The 19,256-nt window shown below is 37.8% G+C and overlaps 1 protein-coding gene across 16 annotated transcripts in view; it reads left to right on the forward strand.

Annotated features, from left to right (window-relative positions):
* The window catches only part of PTPRM (protein tyrosine phosphatase receptor type M), an 809,264-nt gene that overhangs the window by 126,229 nt on the left and 663,779 nt on the right, over window positions 1-19,256 (forward strand). For 9 of the 16 annotated variants that reach the window (XM_074340338.1, XM_074340341.1, XM_074340339.1 and 6 more), the window contains exon 1: window positions 1,995-2,142. The exons of 6 other annotated variants lie outside the window; for them this stretch is intronic. In XM_074340338.1, the coding sequence (XP_074196439.1) occupies window positions 2,010-2,142 (133 nt within the window). In that variant the 5' untranslated portion in view covers window positions 1,995-2,009. Of the gene's footprint in view, window positions 1-1,994; window positions 2,143-7,755; window positions 7,854-19,256 lie in introns of those variants that run through there. One more of the 16 variants, XM_074340340.1, reaches the window with a different exon arrangement.

Here is a 19,256-nt window from a genome sequence, read left to right on the forward strand (position 1 = left end):
TTACAGATAACATTTAGTTTATAAAAACTTAATCTGTCTCTCATTTTCCTGAATATGGCTAGGCAATCAGAGGAATTCATCATCCGATGTTTTTTCTGGCACTCTAAAGTACTTTGAGAGGTGCAGGGGTCCTGAGCACATACGGAATGCAAGCACACGGTAGAGGGCTGTTGACACCCCTCTGTGTCTGGAAGAGGAGAGGTTGCTGAGCCAGCTATGGAAACACTGAGCGATGACAACTTTTCTTCACCCTTTTTTGGCATTACACTTCTCAAAGGTGTGAAGTTACTGAAAGTTTGACTTGGTAAGCTTTAAAAAGGCAAAGGAATCTTGTAAACAAAGCAGGAGCATAACATGGGGCATTTGAATAGAAGCTCTAGAGATGGAGACAGAGATACAGACCCCCTCGCTGAAGATTGTGAGTTTTATTCTTCGTGTGTGGGACTCGGTTTGTCCACCTCATATATTGTTCATAATAGAGATTTTTTTCCTTCTTTGCCTCTAGCATTTATAGGCACACTATTAACTCAGAGTTTTAGTATATTACCCAGTAGAATATTGTGGGTTACTTCAAATTTCAGAGGTGCTACAGAAAACCATTTTTAATTTAAGAAACAAAATATAAAATGTACCCAAGATAACACAAGGGAGAAATGTTCTTAGGTGAATAATTTAAGTATCATAGAAAACATTTCAGGACGTGATAGAATGGTATTAAAGTTCTAGAAGTACATTTTTATTATTCAGAATAATTCCTGAATGATATAATTTTATGTGTATCATTTAAATACACAATAATAAAAATACAGCCCTTAAAATATGTTGCAAAGGAAATGAAGCTAGTGAGAAATCATACAGGAAAGCCTTGTACTTTCATGTGGAGTGACTCTCACAAATACTGATACCAAGCAAGTGTGGTAATTATAGTTATTTGGTTTTAGGGTTAAGGAAGACTGTTACGGAGGAAGGCAACCACATGTCACCTTCATCCTGAAAGCAAAATGTTATAAAATATACTTTTAATACAACTCAAATAAAATGCATGTGCTAAATCAGATACTTGAGCTAAGTAGAGAAATTTTAAAGCAGAAGTTATATGCTATTTGGCTTCTTAAATCTTGATAATCTGAAGCTGAGATAATTGCTGCATTGTGTTGATTTAGTAAGAAGTTAATAAGGTGTGTATGACATCTAAGATCTATTAATCTTCTTCCTTTGCTGAAAAGGGTTGTAAAATACATAATATATTAAAGGATATAAACTTGTGCCGTACTGGTCAGATAAGTTGGTAAATAATTAATTGTTCTTTTTAATTCTGTGGGGTATGTGTGTGTGGGCATGCATGCGTGCGTGTGTTTTAACAAAATGAACCCAGTGTGGTTTCTTTGGAGTATTTCCTGACGTCCATCTTAAGTCAAAGTGGGTTCAGTAATCATGTTTGTACTGTCACTCCTTTTGTCTACATCTACTTGTATGAGAATTTTCTCGATAAATCTAAATGTGCAGACATAGAAGGGGTCTCGTATTGTCTTGGTCTCATTTCACTCTCCTTGGGAGGCCGGGGTGAGGGGAGAGCATTGAACGTCCCGTCATCTAATTCATACATCACGAAATGGGAAACAGTGTAAGACACCAAAACTCTCTTTTTTCATTGTTCCTGCTATCATCTCCTGTAAGCATAAAATACTACCTTGTAATTCTCAGATAGTGTGAATAAAATACAATGATCACAGTAACTTTCTTATTTAAAGGTAAGTAATTGACGTGGTATAGATTTTTATGTAACTATGTTTACTTGAGTCAAGCTTCAGTGAGCCAGTGTGTTACTCAGTTAACCTCTAGGCCTCATTTTATTTAAATTTTGCTAGGTATGGTGAGTTTTCGAGGAGACCTGTTCATTGAGAAATAACGGATGCCAAAAAGAGAATGGCAAATTGAAAGAAAATAGATTGAATTTTTAAAGGGAGAGAAATGATTTTTCTCCTCTTCATTCCATTGATGGACCCAGCATGACGGGATTCAGCTGCACTTTCAGTGGGATTCAGAAACTACCTACATCTGGCTCTCTCTGCTGTTATTGTCCAGACACTGACCAGTTCCATGTTTTCTTCCTACCAAGTGATGGAGCAGCAGTCGTACAAGGTACAGAAAACTCACGGAGCAGGAATGATGGAATACATGCACACTTTTATTGCATTTGTGAGCACCAGGCTTTGTGCTAAGCAAATGGCTTATGTACTTCACCTAATCTTCAGAACACTCCATATTTTATAGATAAGGAAACAGTTTCTCCTAGGTTAAAAAGTGTGGGAAATCTGAACTTCACGAGGGTTGTCCTGCTCTGCACTCACACTCACAGCAGGCACCAAAGCTCAGTGCCTGTCCACACCCTGAGACCAAACTCTGAGCTGCTTCCTTGCAGGGGCGAGGCAGAGGGGACTGGCACAGACCAGCAACGCTGATGTGCACTGTTCTTACAGGAGGGAACTGAGTGAGCAGCCCAATGCGAAGTTGAAATTTAATTTCATTTAATTTAATAATCTACTGAAAACTTGACAGACCAGTGTCAGAAAACAAGCAACCAGGGATGCCTGCTGCATAAATTTACTTTCCTTGTCAGTTGACATTCCTGGCTTTATTCTTATTTATTGTGTTCATTAAAGTTATAATTAGCAGTAAGTACCTTTTAATTTTTTAAAATAATTTCCTTAGTTCATATTGGTGGTTTATACTCAGTGTTTTTACTGAATAATGTGCCTTCCTAAAAATAGTTTATTTACCCTGAAGGTGATAAGTCATTATCTTTCATCACTGCACTGCAAAGAGCCCAATTAAATAATTGTCAAATAGTTCTATTTACATTATCATTCACATTCAGGGTCCTTAGGCATATACCATGTTTCCCCGAAAATAAGACCTAGACGGACCATCAGCTCTAATGAATCTTTTGGAGCAAAAATTAATATAGGACCTGGTCTTATTTTACTATTAGATCGGGTATAATATAATATAGTATAATATAATATATAATATAATACAATACAATATAATATATAAGACCGGGTCTTATATGAATTGTTGCTCCAAAAGACGCATTAGAGCTGATGGTCTGGCTAGGTCTTATTTTCAGGGAAACACGGTAGGTACTGTAATGAAGAGACTATCATATTAACACTTTGTTGGTCAAGTCGCAGCAGAAATCAAAAAGAGGGAGCCATGTGCCAAATGGATACAATCAAGATATTTTATTAATCACTGTAGAAATTAATGTCATTCAATAGCAAACCCTGATTTGTGATACACAAACTATATGACAGAAGCTACTGGAAGCTAGGCATCTCTGGTACTGTTCTTATCTATAAAAGGACACGTAAGTCAACACAAATTCACAATGGCCTTCTGGTGGCAGGCGGCCCTCAGTGTGGAGCAGAAGGCTGCATTTCTATAAGTAATTTGTTAGGTGCTTGGAATGGCTTATGTAGGAAACTCTTGTTTTAAACCGTGGCTAGGCTCTGAGGCCAGCTCCCAAAACATATTTAACCACTGTGTAGTCTTCTGTAGCTCTACATCGTATGTTGTTTCTATTATTATATTTTGCACGTTATATTATACTTGTTTTTATTCGTTGGTATTGCTTATTGGGCAGAGAGTTCCCTATGAGCAGGGACGATGTATCTTAGTAGAAAGTGTTCTGGCCTCTTCTGGGCACATATGATTCGTTATGTGTGTTTTTTTGTCGTCGTTGTTTTTTAAATGAATGAAAGTATAACATTTAATAGGTTCTAGGGAACTACATGTGTGTTTTCAAGAGAAAATTCTGTTCAGAATTCCAAGTCTGGATGCCAGGGAATAATCCTGAAATAGGTAAATTGAAAAATGTCTGCAAGCAATGTAACTCAGTATTTAAAATTATGGTTCTTACTTAAACTTCATTAATTCTCTCTGCCTTGAGAAAACCCTTCAGGAAAAGCCTACCATTTCTTCAGCTGCATAGTGACCAGAAATAAAGGGTTGGTACTTGGTTTCAGGATGGGCCTTTTTCAAGTCTGTAATCTTTTCTAATCCGGAGGGAAATTAAATTGTGATTGTATGTTGAGTTCTTTGTTTTCTGGAATTTTAGTGGAATGTGAATAATGCCTACTTATTATAGTAGATCTCAACAGTCTAGTCCTATGACCCAGAAAAATATTTATCCTTTTCCACTTTGGGTATAAATATTTCTTAAAATGCCACATCTTAATTGATTAATTTTAAAAAGAGAATTGTTAAGTAAATGTTTTGATTATGCATTTTTGTAGTTTTAAGACCTCTAATTACTTTAACCAACTTCCTTAAAAGAGGAAATACAAAAATCAGAGTGCTTCTATGTTTGCAAATATTGGAAGCAAAAGTTCTAAAATGTTTGTGTTACACATATGGAAACAACAAGGACATTTTTGAGCAGTGCTTTAAATAAAAACTTGAATTGTGTTCTATGTTTGTACTTTGGGATTTAAGTCTCTGTTTAGACTGGACCCCTTTCTGACTGCAAGCTCCTCCAGAAGAGACCATGTCTTAATTTTCTTTTTACCCATGTGAGTTTCACAGAGCCTTGCACGTGATAGAAAGTACCGATGTTTGTGGACTGATTGAATTATGTTAAAGACCATGTTAAGTATTTTTTGCCTTATCTTTTTGGGGCCCTGTTCCGCATGCGGACCTAACTACATAGGCATACAGCAGCCATGTTGTGGGTTCTGTTCCAGACCAGCACAATAAAGCGAGTCACATGAATTTTTTGGTTTCCCAGTGCATATGAAAGTTATGGTTTTACTATACTCAAGGCTGTTAAGTGTGCAAGAGCATTATGTCTAAATATATATATACATATCTTAATTAAAAATTCTTAATTGCTAAAAAATGCTAACTGAGCCTTCAGTGAGTTATAATCTTTTTGCTGGTGGAGATTCTTACCTTCAGTTTGTAAAAGAGAAGCAATATCTGTGAAGCACATAAAGCAATGTACAATAAAACGAGGTATGCCTTTATTAAAATTCATGACAGTACCTTTGATCGGGCCTGAAGGGTACTAAATAGCTTTTAAAAATCAGAGTGTGGATAGCAGAACATTTTAATGGAAGCAGAAAATGTACTGCTATAATGGCATTATTAAGGACTACCTACCAACATTTTCATTTCGAATGATAATGTGGAAACAGTTGGGTAATTAGAAACTTTTAAGTTATTTGTGAGGTCAGCCATACTTATTCCTGGGTTTCATGGATGGGTTTCACTGGTGACTGCTGGTATAGTCATATCAGTTCTACCTTCCTCTATTTTCTCGGGTTAAAACCAAATTACCTTGGTTTTCTCAAGATACCAGGAACATGCTCCTGCTGTGTCCACCAAAATACACAGATGACCGGATAAGTATGGTGTCTAGAAATGTGGTGTCTAGAAATGACAGTATTATGTAGTATACGTGCATGAGAGTTCTGGGTGGGAGGAGGTAGACGTATTTATCCTCCCTCAATTAACTTGCCAACAAGAAAGAGAGAACTGGAAAATAAAACCTTGAAAGTTACAGAGGAATCTGAAGAAATAAGGTTTCCTGGAGTTAGTTTGCTTATATTTTGGGAGTAGTTTTTGGGGTCATTGAGTTCACACCAACATCTTATTCATACACATGGCCCAGGACTGGTATGAATTCTGTCAGTGCTCACTGAGAATCAGCGAGGACGGCGGGGCTGGCGGGCTGCCATGTGCTGCAGACTAGCTGGCCTTGCCATTGCTGATTTTATTCTTATGTGACAGGAACTAGTGATCTGCAAGAATGTGTTTCCATAAAAAAACACACAAAAAAAACAGTAGCTAATACTGGAGGGGTTACTACTTGTTGAGCGCTCCACATGCTTGATCTTACTCTTCCTCCACTGACCCTGTGAACGTAGGAGCTGATGTCATCCTGCTTTACATGCACCTCATGTGTTGGGAGTGACTTGTCCACTGTCCCACACCTAATGTGGGGCAGAACTAGGATTGAAAATGAGGCAGTTCAATCCCAAAGACTAATTTTATAATGCCTTCCTACTATTTTATAATGCCTTCGTATTCTAGAAATATTAAAAGGCCAATGAACAGAAATAGAAACGTGGTGAATTGGTAACCAGTAACATAGGTCTAACATTGGAAAATATTTAACTTAATTCATTCCTTCTGCCAAAAAGATGTGTTGACTACCATGTGAAATGCTGTGTGGACAATATGAAGACAAGTCCTACAAAGGCTCTTTGCTCAGGGAGTGAGTAGGGGATAACAGAGGCAACGTAGCATATCAGTAAAGACCTCTAATTCAAAGAGGAAAGTAGGTGCTTCTTGAAGGTTGTAACAAGAGAGTAATCACACCTAAGGGAAATCTAGGAAGGCTGCAGAGGTGTTTGCCCTGGGCTCTGGAAGACCAGATGCCTATTGGAGATACAGACTAGAGTGGGGGTGGGGGGTGAGATTGGGCTTAATGGGGTGGGACAAGTATGAATACATACAGGGAGTGGAAGAGACGGGACTGGTGTTTTCACAAATGAGAAGGACAGTTTGAATTGTACTGTGCCTTGGGGGAGATTTGGTGCGGCCAGGTCGTCGGAAGCCTTAGGACCTGACTGTTCAGTAGGCAGTGCGGTGCCACAGAAAGCCTGAGGGTTGAGTTGTGTGCTAGGCATTACCCGCTTTCTGCTGTGCCAGCCTCGTGGCACAAGTGATCGCAGAAGCGTGGTGGTTTGTGTTCTGGGGGTACGGTCTCCACGAGGCTTGTGATGTCCATGCTGCCTTTCCTTTGTGTTGTCAGCTTCCCGTAAATGTAAGGACTCATCTGCCCCCGAGCGCAGGCGGCATGTGCATTCTCGTCTCAATAAACTCCACGTGTCTCATGTTTCTGAAACCATTTGCCATTCTTAAAATGTTGTGAGAAATTATTGATGGTGTGTTACGATGATTCTTCCTCATAAGAAGAGTGCCTTGGAAAACATTTGCTTTGAATTTGATCAGTTGTGGACAGTGAATAGTAGAAAGCATAGGGAACTCCTTTCTACAACAGTGTTAAATATAAGGATAAGGAACAGGCTCTCAGAAGGTATTCATGAAAGATTGCAGTTCTTTTATAGAATTTGGTAAGTTTATAAAGGTCAGGATAAATATATTTACAATAGATTTTTTTTTAATTGAGGTTAAAAAATAAACCCTCAAGGAAAGGAAACAGCAACAGTGCTTTATTGAAGGCTGAGAACAGCCCTTATGCTGTTTTTCCTAAGCATCATCTTATTTTATCCTGACAGTAGCCCTGGGCTGGAGAGATAGTTGTTATGCCCATTTTGCAGAGGAGGAAGCAGAGGCTTCGAAAGCTTGGGCAACTTGACTCGAGTGATGTAACTGCTACCAGGTGAGAGAGGGGTTTGTACCCAGGTCAGCCTCACTCTGGAGGCTGCTGCTCTCTCTAACCTCCCCTTATATCAATGGGGAGTCAGAGCTCATTCTGTTAGTAAAATCTCTTAATAAGACATACAGACCAAAAAGGAGTCCCAGGTCTTTTGAGTTATTCTTGATAGAAAAAAGTAATTTTTAAATGTCAGACTGGTTTCGATAATACTTTGCCCCTTTTGTTGTTGGTTCTGTTTACATGAGTGCAAGGAAGCCTGGGGCATGGGTTCCCTTTGGCCAGTGCAGAGAGATGGTCTGCCACGCCGTGACTCGTGCTGCCACAGCTTGTGCCAGGCAGTGGCACTTCATGCTGAGATGGGACGTGCCGCGGCTGTTGGGGTGGGAACTCTGCCTTGTAGTTGCATCTGAACATTCTGACTGCTTTGAGCAACACGTGCTATTCAGTAAGTTTACAGCAATTTACTTGACCTTTCTGTGTATTATCATGCAATTTGAAGCTTTAAAAATGCCCTTGTCTGTCTTTGACGAATAGTTGTTTATTTTCGACTTACTTGGTATTTCTTGTTTAAATTTCATCTATCTCAGAGGGCTTTTTTATAGAATTAGCTGTTCTGACTCTTGGCTTCTGGAAAGTTAATAGGAATAGAGGTGTTTGGTGCCAAGCTGTTTATTAAGGCAGTTCTAGTGGTCTGGCCCACAATTTGTGGCTAACCTCTTAAAAATGCACTCGTCACTTTATACCTTCAGTGAAGCAAATGGGTTTTGACAGGAATATTGACATTGTTCTCATAATGGTTTGAAGATAAGCGGGTAAAAAATGTTGCTTAAGTCTTTGATGTAAAATTAGTTGTTATAAAAGTTCTTTACTCAGTGCCTCGATGACACTGGCAGCATTATTAATATTCTAATGTCAGCAATCATTTGATATCAGTTTAATCATTTGACTGGTTACTGTTGACTTTTTAGCATGATCATTTAAACATCCCAAAAGACTGGGTTGATTATTCCTCACCAAGTAGATTCATTTTAATGTCAAGAAAATTGCATCACTTGTAACATCAGATATGCCTTTTCAGGGATTTTTCTTTAAATCAAATCATAACTTATTGTTCTGACACTCAGTGATAGATCTATTTTGACTTCTTTTGTTTCTTAATAGGATTACAGAAAAGTCTTTGCAAATTACGTGTTCGGAAAATGAAAACATTCACGTGTTTTTCTGATTCTAACAACACTGTTAAAAGTTTAGCACACAACACCTCATTTATAATTTTCCTAGAAAAAGGTTTCCAGAGTAGATTTCTTTTAATATATGGTCTGTTGTTATCTGTACCACAGATAATTGTTTGAATCATATTTGTCGTTTTTCTTGCATGTTTTGAAATAGGACTGTGTAAATATTTCATTAACTGTAGAGGTGCAAATGCACCCTATAAGAATCATTGAAGAAAACTTGTAATGGCATCTCTGTTTTCGTAGTTACCAGTCCTCGCTGGTCTTCATATTGCTGGGCCTCTGTTTATGCACGTGTCTGTGCAGAGCCCGTTCATGGGGCTGCCTTTTCTGTGCAGCCTTTGTGTTTGCAGATGCTCCGTGGAAGCACAGACAAGGAATTGTGACACCAGTATTTCATTCTTAAAGCCGAATGATGGCAGGCATAATTACTGAGACTAACATCTGGAGTGGTTTATTAAAGGGAAAGCTGCCAAGTTTGTTAGCATATACCAAACAGCATTATCCATATGTGCCATTTTATCACTATTCAGTGTCGGGGTGTGTTAGTGTGAAGGGAAATGAATACAATCCAGCAAAGGATCACTGCTGACACGTCTTTCCAGAGCTGACTTTTGTTTAGCTCGATGGAGTGATTTGGTAGAGATTTTCAAGACCATGAACTCACCCATCTGGAGGGTTTCTAGATAGACAGGCACCTGATTATTTGGTCTTGCCAGAATTAAAATGTACCCTTCATTAAGGTCCTGCTGAGTTCTTCTTTTTTTAATGTTCTCCAAATCCTAGGTAGAATTAAAAGACTATTACTAACTAATAAAAAGATTGAGATAGTGAGAGCCTACTGTGTGTTCAGTTTTACTGAAGACTTGTGACACACGTGAGGAATTTAATAGGGATCTTATCTAGCAGTGTGATAAGAGAGTACTGGGGTGTGATTACCAGATATCGGAGATTAGTACCCAATTACTGTCACTCTTCTCCTTAGCTGACAGCTCTATAGTTGAATAAAGGGTATTAGGTCAGCAGATTCGTCCTTACCAAAATACAAGAGTTTCAATTCTTATAAATACTGTAGTTCTAATAGCGTCTCGATTCAGTTTACTGAAATAATAATCTAGACGGGCTGCCCGGACCTGGCATGGTAACTGTTGCCCTCCTTAGGCAGGACCAGACGGTAGCAGCCTGTCTGCATTCTGTACCTGGGAGTGGAAAGACAAGAGGTAGATCTTCAGAATTGTGCTTGGGTAGTTTTGGATGGAATGGGGAAAAAAAGTGGTCGCCAGAGATGCATGTGGCTTCTCCTCTGTGCCAATTACTGCCAGGAGTGAAGACTGGCAATAAGGAAGCACATTGCCCTCCTTCAGTTCTGTTGTAATCTCGGTGACTGATTGTGTTAATAAATAATATCTGCACATGGTTCATGAGTTGTATGGTGGAGGTACATGCAAGTACAGAGGGAACACTGTGGGAGACACGAGTTGTTTAATGTGTTCGTTGGATAAATTGAAGTTGTCTACACAAAAATCTCATCACTTCCCCTTGAAACCATGACAGTGAACTGCCCCCCAAACTCCCAGGCTGTCTGCTGTTCCCTCAGCCTATGCGGTTACGCCCTTTACAGAGTTTGAATTGCTGTCAAGCCCCTCTTCCCACTTGAGTCCGGCTGCCTCTGCTCTCACTTTCTCACTGACCGTCTCCTCCAGCACCCATGGCTGCAGCGTCACTCATGGTCACGGCAGCCCCTTCATACCTGGGCCTTTGAATTTGGTTCTAACTGGTCTTTTGCTTTCAGTCTCCCTTTGCTCTAGGCCATCTGCCATTCTGCTATCATTCGTGAGTGCTCACATCACCCCTTACGTGAAGCCCCCACTTCCTGGGAAGACCCCTGTGACCATCTGCCATTCCTTTTACATTCTCACAACAGGCCTTTGATGTTTACCCTTCTGTGACTTGCCCACTGCCTTTCCTTCCACCTGGAGGGCTCTTTCCTCTTTGTCTGATGAATTTCTAGTTAGCCTTCAAAATGCAGGCCAAGGTTTCACATTTTAGCTTTTAGGTGACAGGTCCTCCTTCTTCAGAGTCGAGTGCATCTTCCATACACCAGGGATGCACGTATCATGTCACATTTCAACTTTCTGTGTCCCATGCTATTCTGTGAGCTTCTCCAGGATAGGGATTTGCCTCATTCAGCCTCACACGTTGTAGGTGCACAGCCAGTGTTTGTAGAGTAAATGCATGGCTGAGGTGCTAATTGAACTTGCCCTTGAAGGAGGAATATTTGTTGAGTGGTTAATATGCAATCTCCATAAGACAAACTTAGTAAGATCCCTTACTTTTAAAAATATGTTTTAGCGGAATACACTTCCTGCAAATAGATTGGAAGCAGGCCACGGATGAACCCTGGAGAGAGAGATGGGATGTTTGCCACTATTGTGTTCCTGCAAAATTACAACTCTCTGTCTTAAATGCATGCTGTTTAAAAAAGTCAGTTACCCAACAGTGTCAATCTAAAGCTTTTTACCTATTCTTGGATATTTGCTTTGTTTGATTTCTAGACAGTCTTATTTCTGAATTCTTATTTTACAGTTTTAGAATGCATCGATCGTCAATGCCTTAGTGGTTCCCATGCACATGCATACACGAACATACATACATACATACATACATGTGTGTATATGTAAGGATACATAGTTAGCAAAATCATCTACAAATATTTTCATGTTTCTAAATTGTATGTAACTATAGCAGGAGAAGGTTGCTAAGATCATATGGGCTTAGCCGGGTGTGACCCTGAAGGCAGAAGTGCACTGTCAGTAAATATGCACAATTAAAGAGACACTAAGTTAGGACTCACAGCCTGTGGTAATTGGGGCATAAGAAATGGTGGGCATTTTGCAATACCCAACAATGGCATCTTTTCTGCCTTCCTTCCTTCCTTGCTTCCTACACCTTCATTTCCCTTCTCACATCCTCCCCTGCTTGCTCCTCTGCTCCTGCCTGCCAGTGGTCCCTCCCTGCATATTGCTTATTGCTCCCTAGTAAGATGATAGCTGAGGAGACTCTGGGTAAGCAGGCAAGTCTGACCAGAAGCGAGGCTGCTCCACAGTCTGGCGTGCAGGAGGACGTCAGGAGGCTCGCTTACTGGCTGCTTGTGGACATTTGGATCGATAGTTGTGGGATGTAGGGATGTCTCCAGAGAAACCAGAGCACCAAGGCAGATGTCTACCACCGGAGTTTTGTTCTTGGAGTAGGTTGGTGGAAGGGCGTTGATTAGCATTTTTTGGATTAACAGTGAATTTGAACATCAGCTAAACTTTTATTGTTCTTTTGTATTCCTTCTTTCTAATGTCTTTTGCCCATTTTCTATGTGGCTGCTTTGATTTAGTAACAGAGAGAATGTTAGGATTCCCTACAAAAGAACTCATTATTTGATGCATCCCTTGTAGCCATGAGGAGCTAGTTACATGACGTGGCTGGAGCAAGATGTTGCCTGGAATGGTTGAGAATAAAACAGGGATTTTTGAATTTTCTAAATATCCTGCTTTGTTGATGTTCAGGAGTCAGCTGTAGAGCTCGAGGTGGAAAATAGTTCATATTCTGTCTTTCCTGCTTAGACTTCTACATAGAAATATATTTTGTAATGCTTCACAAAATGTGTCCCATAGTCTCTGTGTTAACTATGGTTTAGACAGGAAAACAGAGAAAGTGGTGTGCATACTTAGTAGGAAAACCTAAAACTCCTTCTGGCTTTACCGCTAACTGGACATGTGGCTTGGAAAATCACTTAACCTCCTCGAGTTCAATTTTTTCTCTATTATGTGAGAAGGTTGAATTTATTAGTGGGTGATCTTCAAAGTCCTTGCGACTACAATATTCTATTTGTGTGTTCAGACATAATGATCCCAAAAGTTAATACCCTATCTATTGACTTTTCCCAGTATTCTATCAAAAATTACTTTAGCACTAGAATATTGCAGAATATGCTATTTAAAAGTGTTTTTTGATTATTTATACCCAAATGCTTTGTTCAGCTCTTGAGCTGGTTTTCAGAAAGCATACAGTAACATTTTTAAATCAAATAAATATCTGGACTGTAGAAATATAAATTAAATAGGGGATTAAGAATATATATTTTTGGTAGTATATCCAACTTCTACAATATCATATTGAGAGCCTTAATTGTAACCAAATAATGCATTCCAATCTATATTTAACTATACATCAACTCAGTGGACAATTCATAAAGAGTATAATTAACAGCTAGTAAAACCTTTGCAAAAATGAATCAGCTTTTAACTTCATATTAAATTATTGTTTTCTAAAAGACTGAAAACTATAATCAAGTTCTTTCTGTGTAATTTGCTATAGATTACTACTTTAAGAGAATAACATCCTTTGTTAAAAGGCTTTTCTATTATTGGCTTACAGTGTCCCCTCGTCCCACTGAATTAAAGCTTTCAACCTGCTGTTAAATGCCCTGAGTTTTTCACCTGAACATTTTTATAATGAGAGCATAATGAATGTTGAAACTGGTATAGATTATTTAAAATAGGCTTAGATTAGCTCTCTATGGATGCCTTTGACCTCCAGAGAGAGAAGAGAAACAAGTTCCTTACCACAGAGATGGAATTTTTATCAAATACACTAAAGCTTAAATTATGCAGGTGAAGTCTGTAGCCTTTCACTGAGAGTTTTTATTTCTTGGGTCCACTTATTAGATGAGCAAGTGTGAATACTCTGACAGTGAAAGTTTGCATTTTTATGTCCATTGCATATTATAAACACTAGTAAACAATAAAATAATCTGTTCTATAGAATAATTAGAAACTTAAAATTGCTCATTTATGCATTGATCAAAAATAATACTAAACTTTATATGTTAACATTCTGTAGCTAGAATGTTAAAAAAAAAATGCAGCCAGGGTTCTTACCTTCACAGAGTTTATGGGATTATGGTCAAAACCTTTACTGAGATTCTCTTTATAGATGCTGAGAGGGTCTTTAATAAAATTCAGCACCTATGCCTGACTTAAAAAAAAAAACACCAAAAAACACTCAGCAAAATAGGAATTGGTGAACAATTCTTAAACATTACCTAAAATATTTAAATTATACAAATAAGGTCAGCATCTCATTTAATATTGAAATATGAGAAGCATTTCCACCAGCCCCCAAACAAGGCAATAATGTTTAACTTTATGTTGGAGGTGTTAACCAATGAAATCAGACAAGGAAAGATAATTAGAGTGGTAAGAATTGTACAAGTGGCAGTGAAACTATCTCTGCTGGTGATACCTGGAAAATTCAAAAGGATCGATGAGAAAACTGACACAATAAAAGTAAGGTACAGGATATAAAATGAAGTTACAAAAATCAAACATTAACTATCAGTAATTAAAATGGAAGAGAACATCCTATTTATGGCAATAACAGCAAGAAAATAAAATACTTGGAAATAAAATTAATATATGTACCAAATCTGTGTAAGAAAACTTCTAATACTTTCCTAGAAGGTCCAAAAGTAGACTTGAACAAATGGATGATCATAACCTCTTCTTGGCTAGGATGACTCAACATCATAAAGATGACATTTATCTTCAAGTTAATATATTTAATGCAACCAGAAAAGTGACACGTTTTTATTTTGAGCTTGGAAATTTTATTCTAATGCTCATATAGAAAATAAGCATGCAAGAATATCTAGGAACACATGAGAAGAGAAGCATCATAGGGGATTTTCTTTTTCTGATATTCACACTCTAGATGCTCAGTGATGACATAGTGCGATGCTAACGTACCAGTTGGCCACTGGGGGAAAAAATCCAAAAGTAGACTCAAGCATGCATGGAAATTCGGTATAATGAAAGTGGATTTTCAAATCAGTGGAAAAAGATAGACTTAAAAAAAATAGTAGTAGACTTTATTTTGTTTTATTTCTAATGGTGGTAAAATACACATAACATAAATTTTACCATCTTAATTTTTTAGGTATACAGTTTAGTAATGTTAAGTACTTTTGTTTGCATTGTTGAACAGCCAATCTCTAGAAGTCTTCATCTTGCAAAACTGAATCAATATACGCATTAAGTAACAGCTCCTTATCTCTCACCCCTACTCCCCTAGCCCCTTGGCAACTATGATTCTACTTCCTGTCTCTATGAATTTGAATACAATAGGTACCTCATATAAGTGGAATCATACAGTATTTGTCCTTTTATCTTTGGCCTACTTCACTTGCATAATGTCTTCAAGGTTCATCCATGTGTAGCATGTATCGGAATTTCCTTCCTTTTTAAGGCTGAATAATATTCTATTGTATGTATATGCCACAGTTTGTTTATCCACTCATCCATCACTTGGCTTGCTTCCACCTGTTGGTCGGTTGTGAATAATGCTGCAATGGACACGGGTGAAAAATATCTCTTTGAGACCTTGATTTCAGTTTTTGAGAGTATACACCTAGAAATGGAATTACTGAATCATGGTAATTCTATTTTTATTTTTTTGAGGACTCACCATACTGTTTCCCACAGCAGCTGTATCATTTTACATTTCAACCAACACTGGTTCTGATTTCTCTACCTTGTCACCGATACTTGCTACTTTTTTTTTTAAGTGTAGGCATTGTAATGGGCATGAGGTGACAGATATCCCACTGTGGTTTTCATGTGCATTTTCCTGATGATTAGTGATGTTGAGCATGTTTTCATGTGCTGATTGGCCATTTGTATATTTTCCTTGGAGAAATGTCTATTCAAGTTGTTTAATCAGGTTGGTTTTTTTTATTGTTGCGTTTTAGGAGCTCCATACATATTCTGTATATTAACCCTTGTCAGATTTATGATTTGAAAATGTTTTCTTACCTATTGTGGGTTGATTTTTCACTCTGTTGATTGTGTCTTGATCCACAGAAGTTTTAAATTTTGAATTAGTTCAGTTTATCTATTTGTTTTTTCTTTTGTTGCCTGTGCTTTTTGTGTCATTTCCAAGAAATCATTGACAAATCCAAACTCATGAAGTTTTCCCCTATTTTTTTTTTAGGAGTTTTATAGTTTAGCTTTTATGTTTATGTCCTTGATTCTGTTTTTTATTTTTTTAATTTTATTGGGGAATATTGGGGAGCAGTGTGTTTCTCCACGGCCCATCAGCTCCAAGCTAATGTCCTTTAGTCTAGTTGTGGAGGGTACAGCTAACTGGCCCATGTGGGAATCGAACCGGCAACCCTGTTGTTCAGAGCTTGCGCTCTAACCAACTGAACCATCAGGCTGCCCCTCTTTGATTCATTTTGACTTAATTTATGTGTACGGTTTAAGATAAGGGTCCAACTTCATTCACTTTTGCATGTGGATGTACAGTTTTTCTAATACTATTTGTTGAAAAAACTGTCCTCATTGAATGGCCTTGACACCATTGTTGAAAATTATTTAACAATGTTCGTGAAAGTTTATTTCTGGGCTGTTTTTTCTGTTCCATTATGCTGTATTTATTCTAGTTACATACTGTTTTAATTTAACATTATTTTTTGAGTAGTTTTAAGTTTATAGAAAAAATAAGCAAAACTTATACAGTTTTCATGTACTCTTTCTCCCCCCAATTTCCCCTATTTTTAACATCTTTAGTGTGGTGCATTTATTGCAACCAACAAGCCAATATTGATAGATTACTATTAATTTAAGTTCAGAGTTCTACTGGTTTTGACAAACGTATAATCACATGTGTCCACCATTACAGTATCATATAAAGAAACAGTTTCTTTGCCCTAAAATCCCCTGAGCTCCCCTTGTTTATCCCTTCCTTTCCCTCTTCTTGAACTTCTGGCAACCAGATTTTTTGTTGTTATTGTCTCCATAGTTTTGCCTTTTCCAGAATGCCATCTAGTTAGAATCAAATGGTAGGCAGCCATTTCCAAGTGACTTGTTTCACTTTGCATGTATTTAAGGTTTTTCATGTCTTTTGGGGATTTGATAATGCATTTCTTTTTATTGGAATAGATAGACATTTAATAAGTGGTAGTGTTATAATTGGAGGATCACTTGGAAAATATAAAATAGGATTCATACTTCACTTCATACACCAAAACAAATTTCAAATGGGTCAGAGAGCTAACTTCGGGGGGTGGGGGAGAAAAATCAAGGAAATAAATGAAGCCAGACAAATACTAAAATAAAACATGGGGGAATTCACTTATAAATTGCATATATGGAAACTCTTTCTAGGCTCATAATCTAGATGGGATAAAAATAAAAAAAAATATTGACAAATTTGTCTTTAACAGTATAAAAAATATAAAGAAATAAATTTATGACAATAACATCATAAGCAAAATGAAAAGAGAAATAATACCCTGAGAAAAAATACTTGCAACATGTCAGAAATAAAGGGATAGGCTTTCTAATATTAACAAGTTCTTAAAAATTAAAGACCAAAAATCTCAGGAGAAAAAAACAGATAAAAGACATAAATAGATAGTTCATGTCAATGGTTATGGAAATGGTTCTTAGACCTATGTGAAGATATTTAAGTTCGCTCACAGTAAGATAAATGCAAATTAAAACTACCTGCACCAAAATACCATTTGTCACCAAATAGATCGGCAAAAAATCAAAAGTTAGACATACTCTATTGGCAAAGATGAGGCGAAGCAGCCGCTCATATTGTTGCGGTGAAGCAGCCCCTCACATTGCTGAGGTGAAGCAGCCCCTCACATTGCTGAGGTGAAGCAGCCCCTCACATTGCTGAGGTGAAGCAGCCCCTCACATTGCTGAGGTGAAACAGGCCCTCACATCTTGCTGGCAAGATGACCCCTTGCCCTGTGGAGAGCGACTTGGCAAAGTCTATGAAAATCACCTTAGCTGGCTCTGTACATGCCCTTCACCTCTCCTTTTCAGTGTTCTCTGGGATTTCCTCTCTCTAAAACCTTTGAAGTTTCCTCTGCCCACCTGCATGGCAGACTGAAAATGCCTGGAAATTAGCATTATCTGGGAGAAGCTCTCAACCAATGAGTCTTGAGCATTAATGTAATTCCTCAGATGGAATAATTTTGAGGCCTGTCGTTTGTACCATTTCCTAGTGTTTCCCTTCAGGATTTAGCTCCTGTTTCCACTAGGGCAGCAGGCTCAATGGAGCACCCTTTCTTGGCTGCATTTTCTTCTCCTATCACCAGTGCTCCCTGTATTTCTCAAAGAAACACTTGTATTTGCTTCCTGTACACAAGATGTGCTTCTGAAGAAACCAAACTGAGACCGTGTTACATGCAGTTAGCTGTGGACCCAGCAATCCCAGGTCTAGGCGTTTACCTTGAAAATGCATCTCTCCAAAAGAGGAAACAATGTATAGTCAGGGTTACTCATTGTGGCATTATTTTCAATAGCAAAATGGGATGACATGAAATGCTCAACCCTAGCAGACTGGCTGAGGGAATGATAGTGTGTCATTTTTGTTCTTTTTAAAAAAACAGTTTTATTGATATATAATCCATATGCCATACAATTTACTTACTTAAAGTGTGCAATTCAGCGTTTTTTGGTATATCCAGATGGTTGTACAACCATTACTACAATCTAATTTTGGAGTATTTTCATTATTCACCAAAGAAATCCTATACCTATTAGCAGTTAATCCCTGTTTCCACCTCCTAACCCCAGTCCTAAGAACTACTAATCTGCTTTCTGTCTCTATAGATTTACTTATTCTCAACATTTCATATAAATGGAATCATATAATACTTGGCCTTTTGTGTCTGGCTTCTTTCACATGACATATGTTTTCAAGGTTCATCCATGTTGTAGCCTGTGTTGGTACTTCAGTCCTTCTTATGGATTAACAATATTCTACTGTGTTGATAGACCGCATTTTATATACTCATTTATCAGTTACTGGACAGCTGAGTTGTTCCCCCTTTTGGTTATTTATGAATAACATTGCTATGAACATTTGCGTACAAGATTTTATGTGGATTTTTTTTCTCTTAGTAATACACACACGTGTGTGTGTGTGTGTTTGTATATACACACACATACCTAGGAGTGCAATTCCTGGGTCATATGGTAATTATTTTTGTGTTTTTGAGGAACTGCCAAACTTTTCCAAAGAAGCTATACCATTTGCATTCCCACTAGCATTGTAAAATGGTTCCAATTTCTCCACATCCTTGACAATTCTTGTTATTGTCTATCCTAATGGGTGTGAAGCAGTATTCACTATGGATTTGAGTTGTATTTCCCTAATGACTAATGATGTTGAGTATCTTCTCATATACTTTGTGGCCATTTGTAATCTTTTGGGAATTGTTTCTTTAGATCTTTTGCCCATTTTTAATTGAGTTATTTATTTCTTATTGAGTTTTAAGAGTTCTTTATGTATTCTGATTATAAGTCTCTTATCAGATAAATGATTTGAAAATATTATCTCTTATTCTGACAGTTGTTGAGAGTATCATTTTATTTTTTAATTGTTTAGCCCTCATAGCCCTTCAGATATTTAAGGATTACTAATCTATTATTTGCACAGTGCTGAGAAGATACTGGTACTTGCTTGGTACCTAGGTATTCAGTAGAGGTTTATGCGTAAGTGAATTATGTATCTTTACCTCACTTCTCAGTCTGCAAATCACA

This window comes from Rhinolophus sinicus, linkage group LG09, assembly GCF_036562045.2.
Source record: "Rhinolophus sinicus isolate RSC01 linkage group LG09, ASM3656204v1, whole genome shotgun sequence".
In the NCBI taxonomy this organism is placed as follows: Eukaryota; Metazoa; Chordata; class Mammalia; order Chiroptera; family Rhinolophidae; genus Rhinolophus; species Rhinolophus sinicus.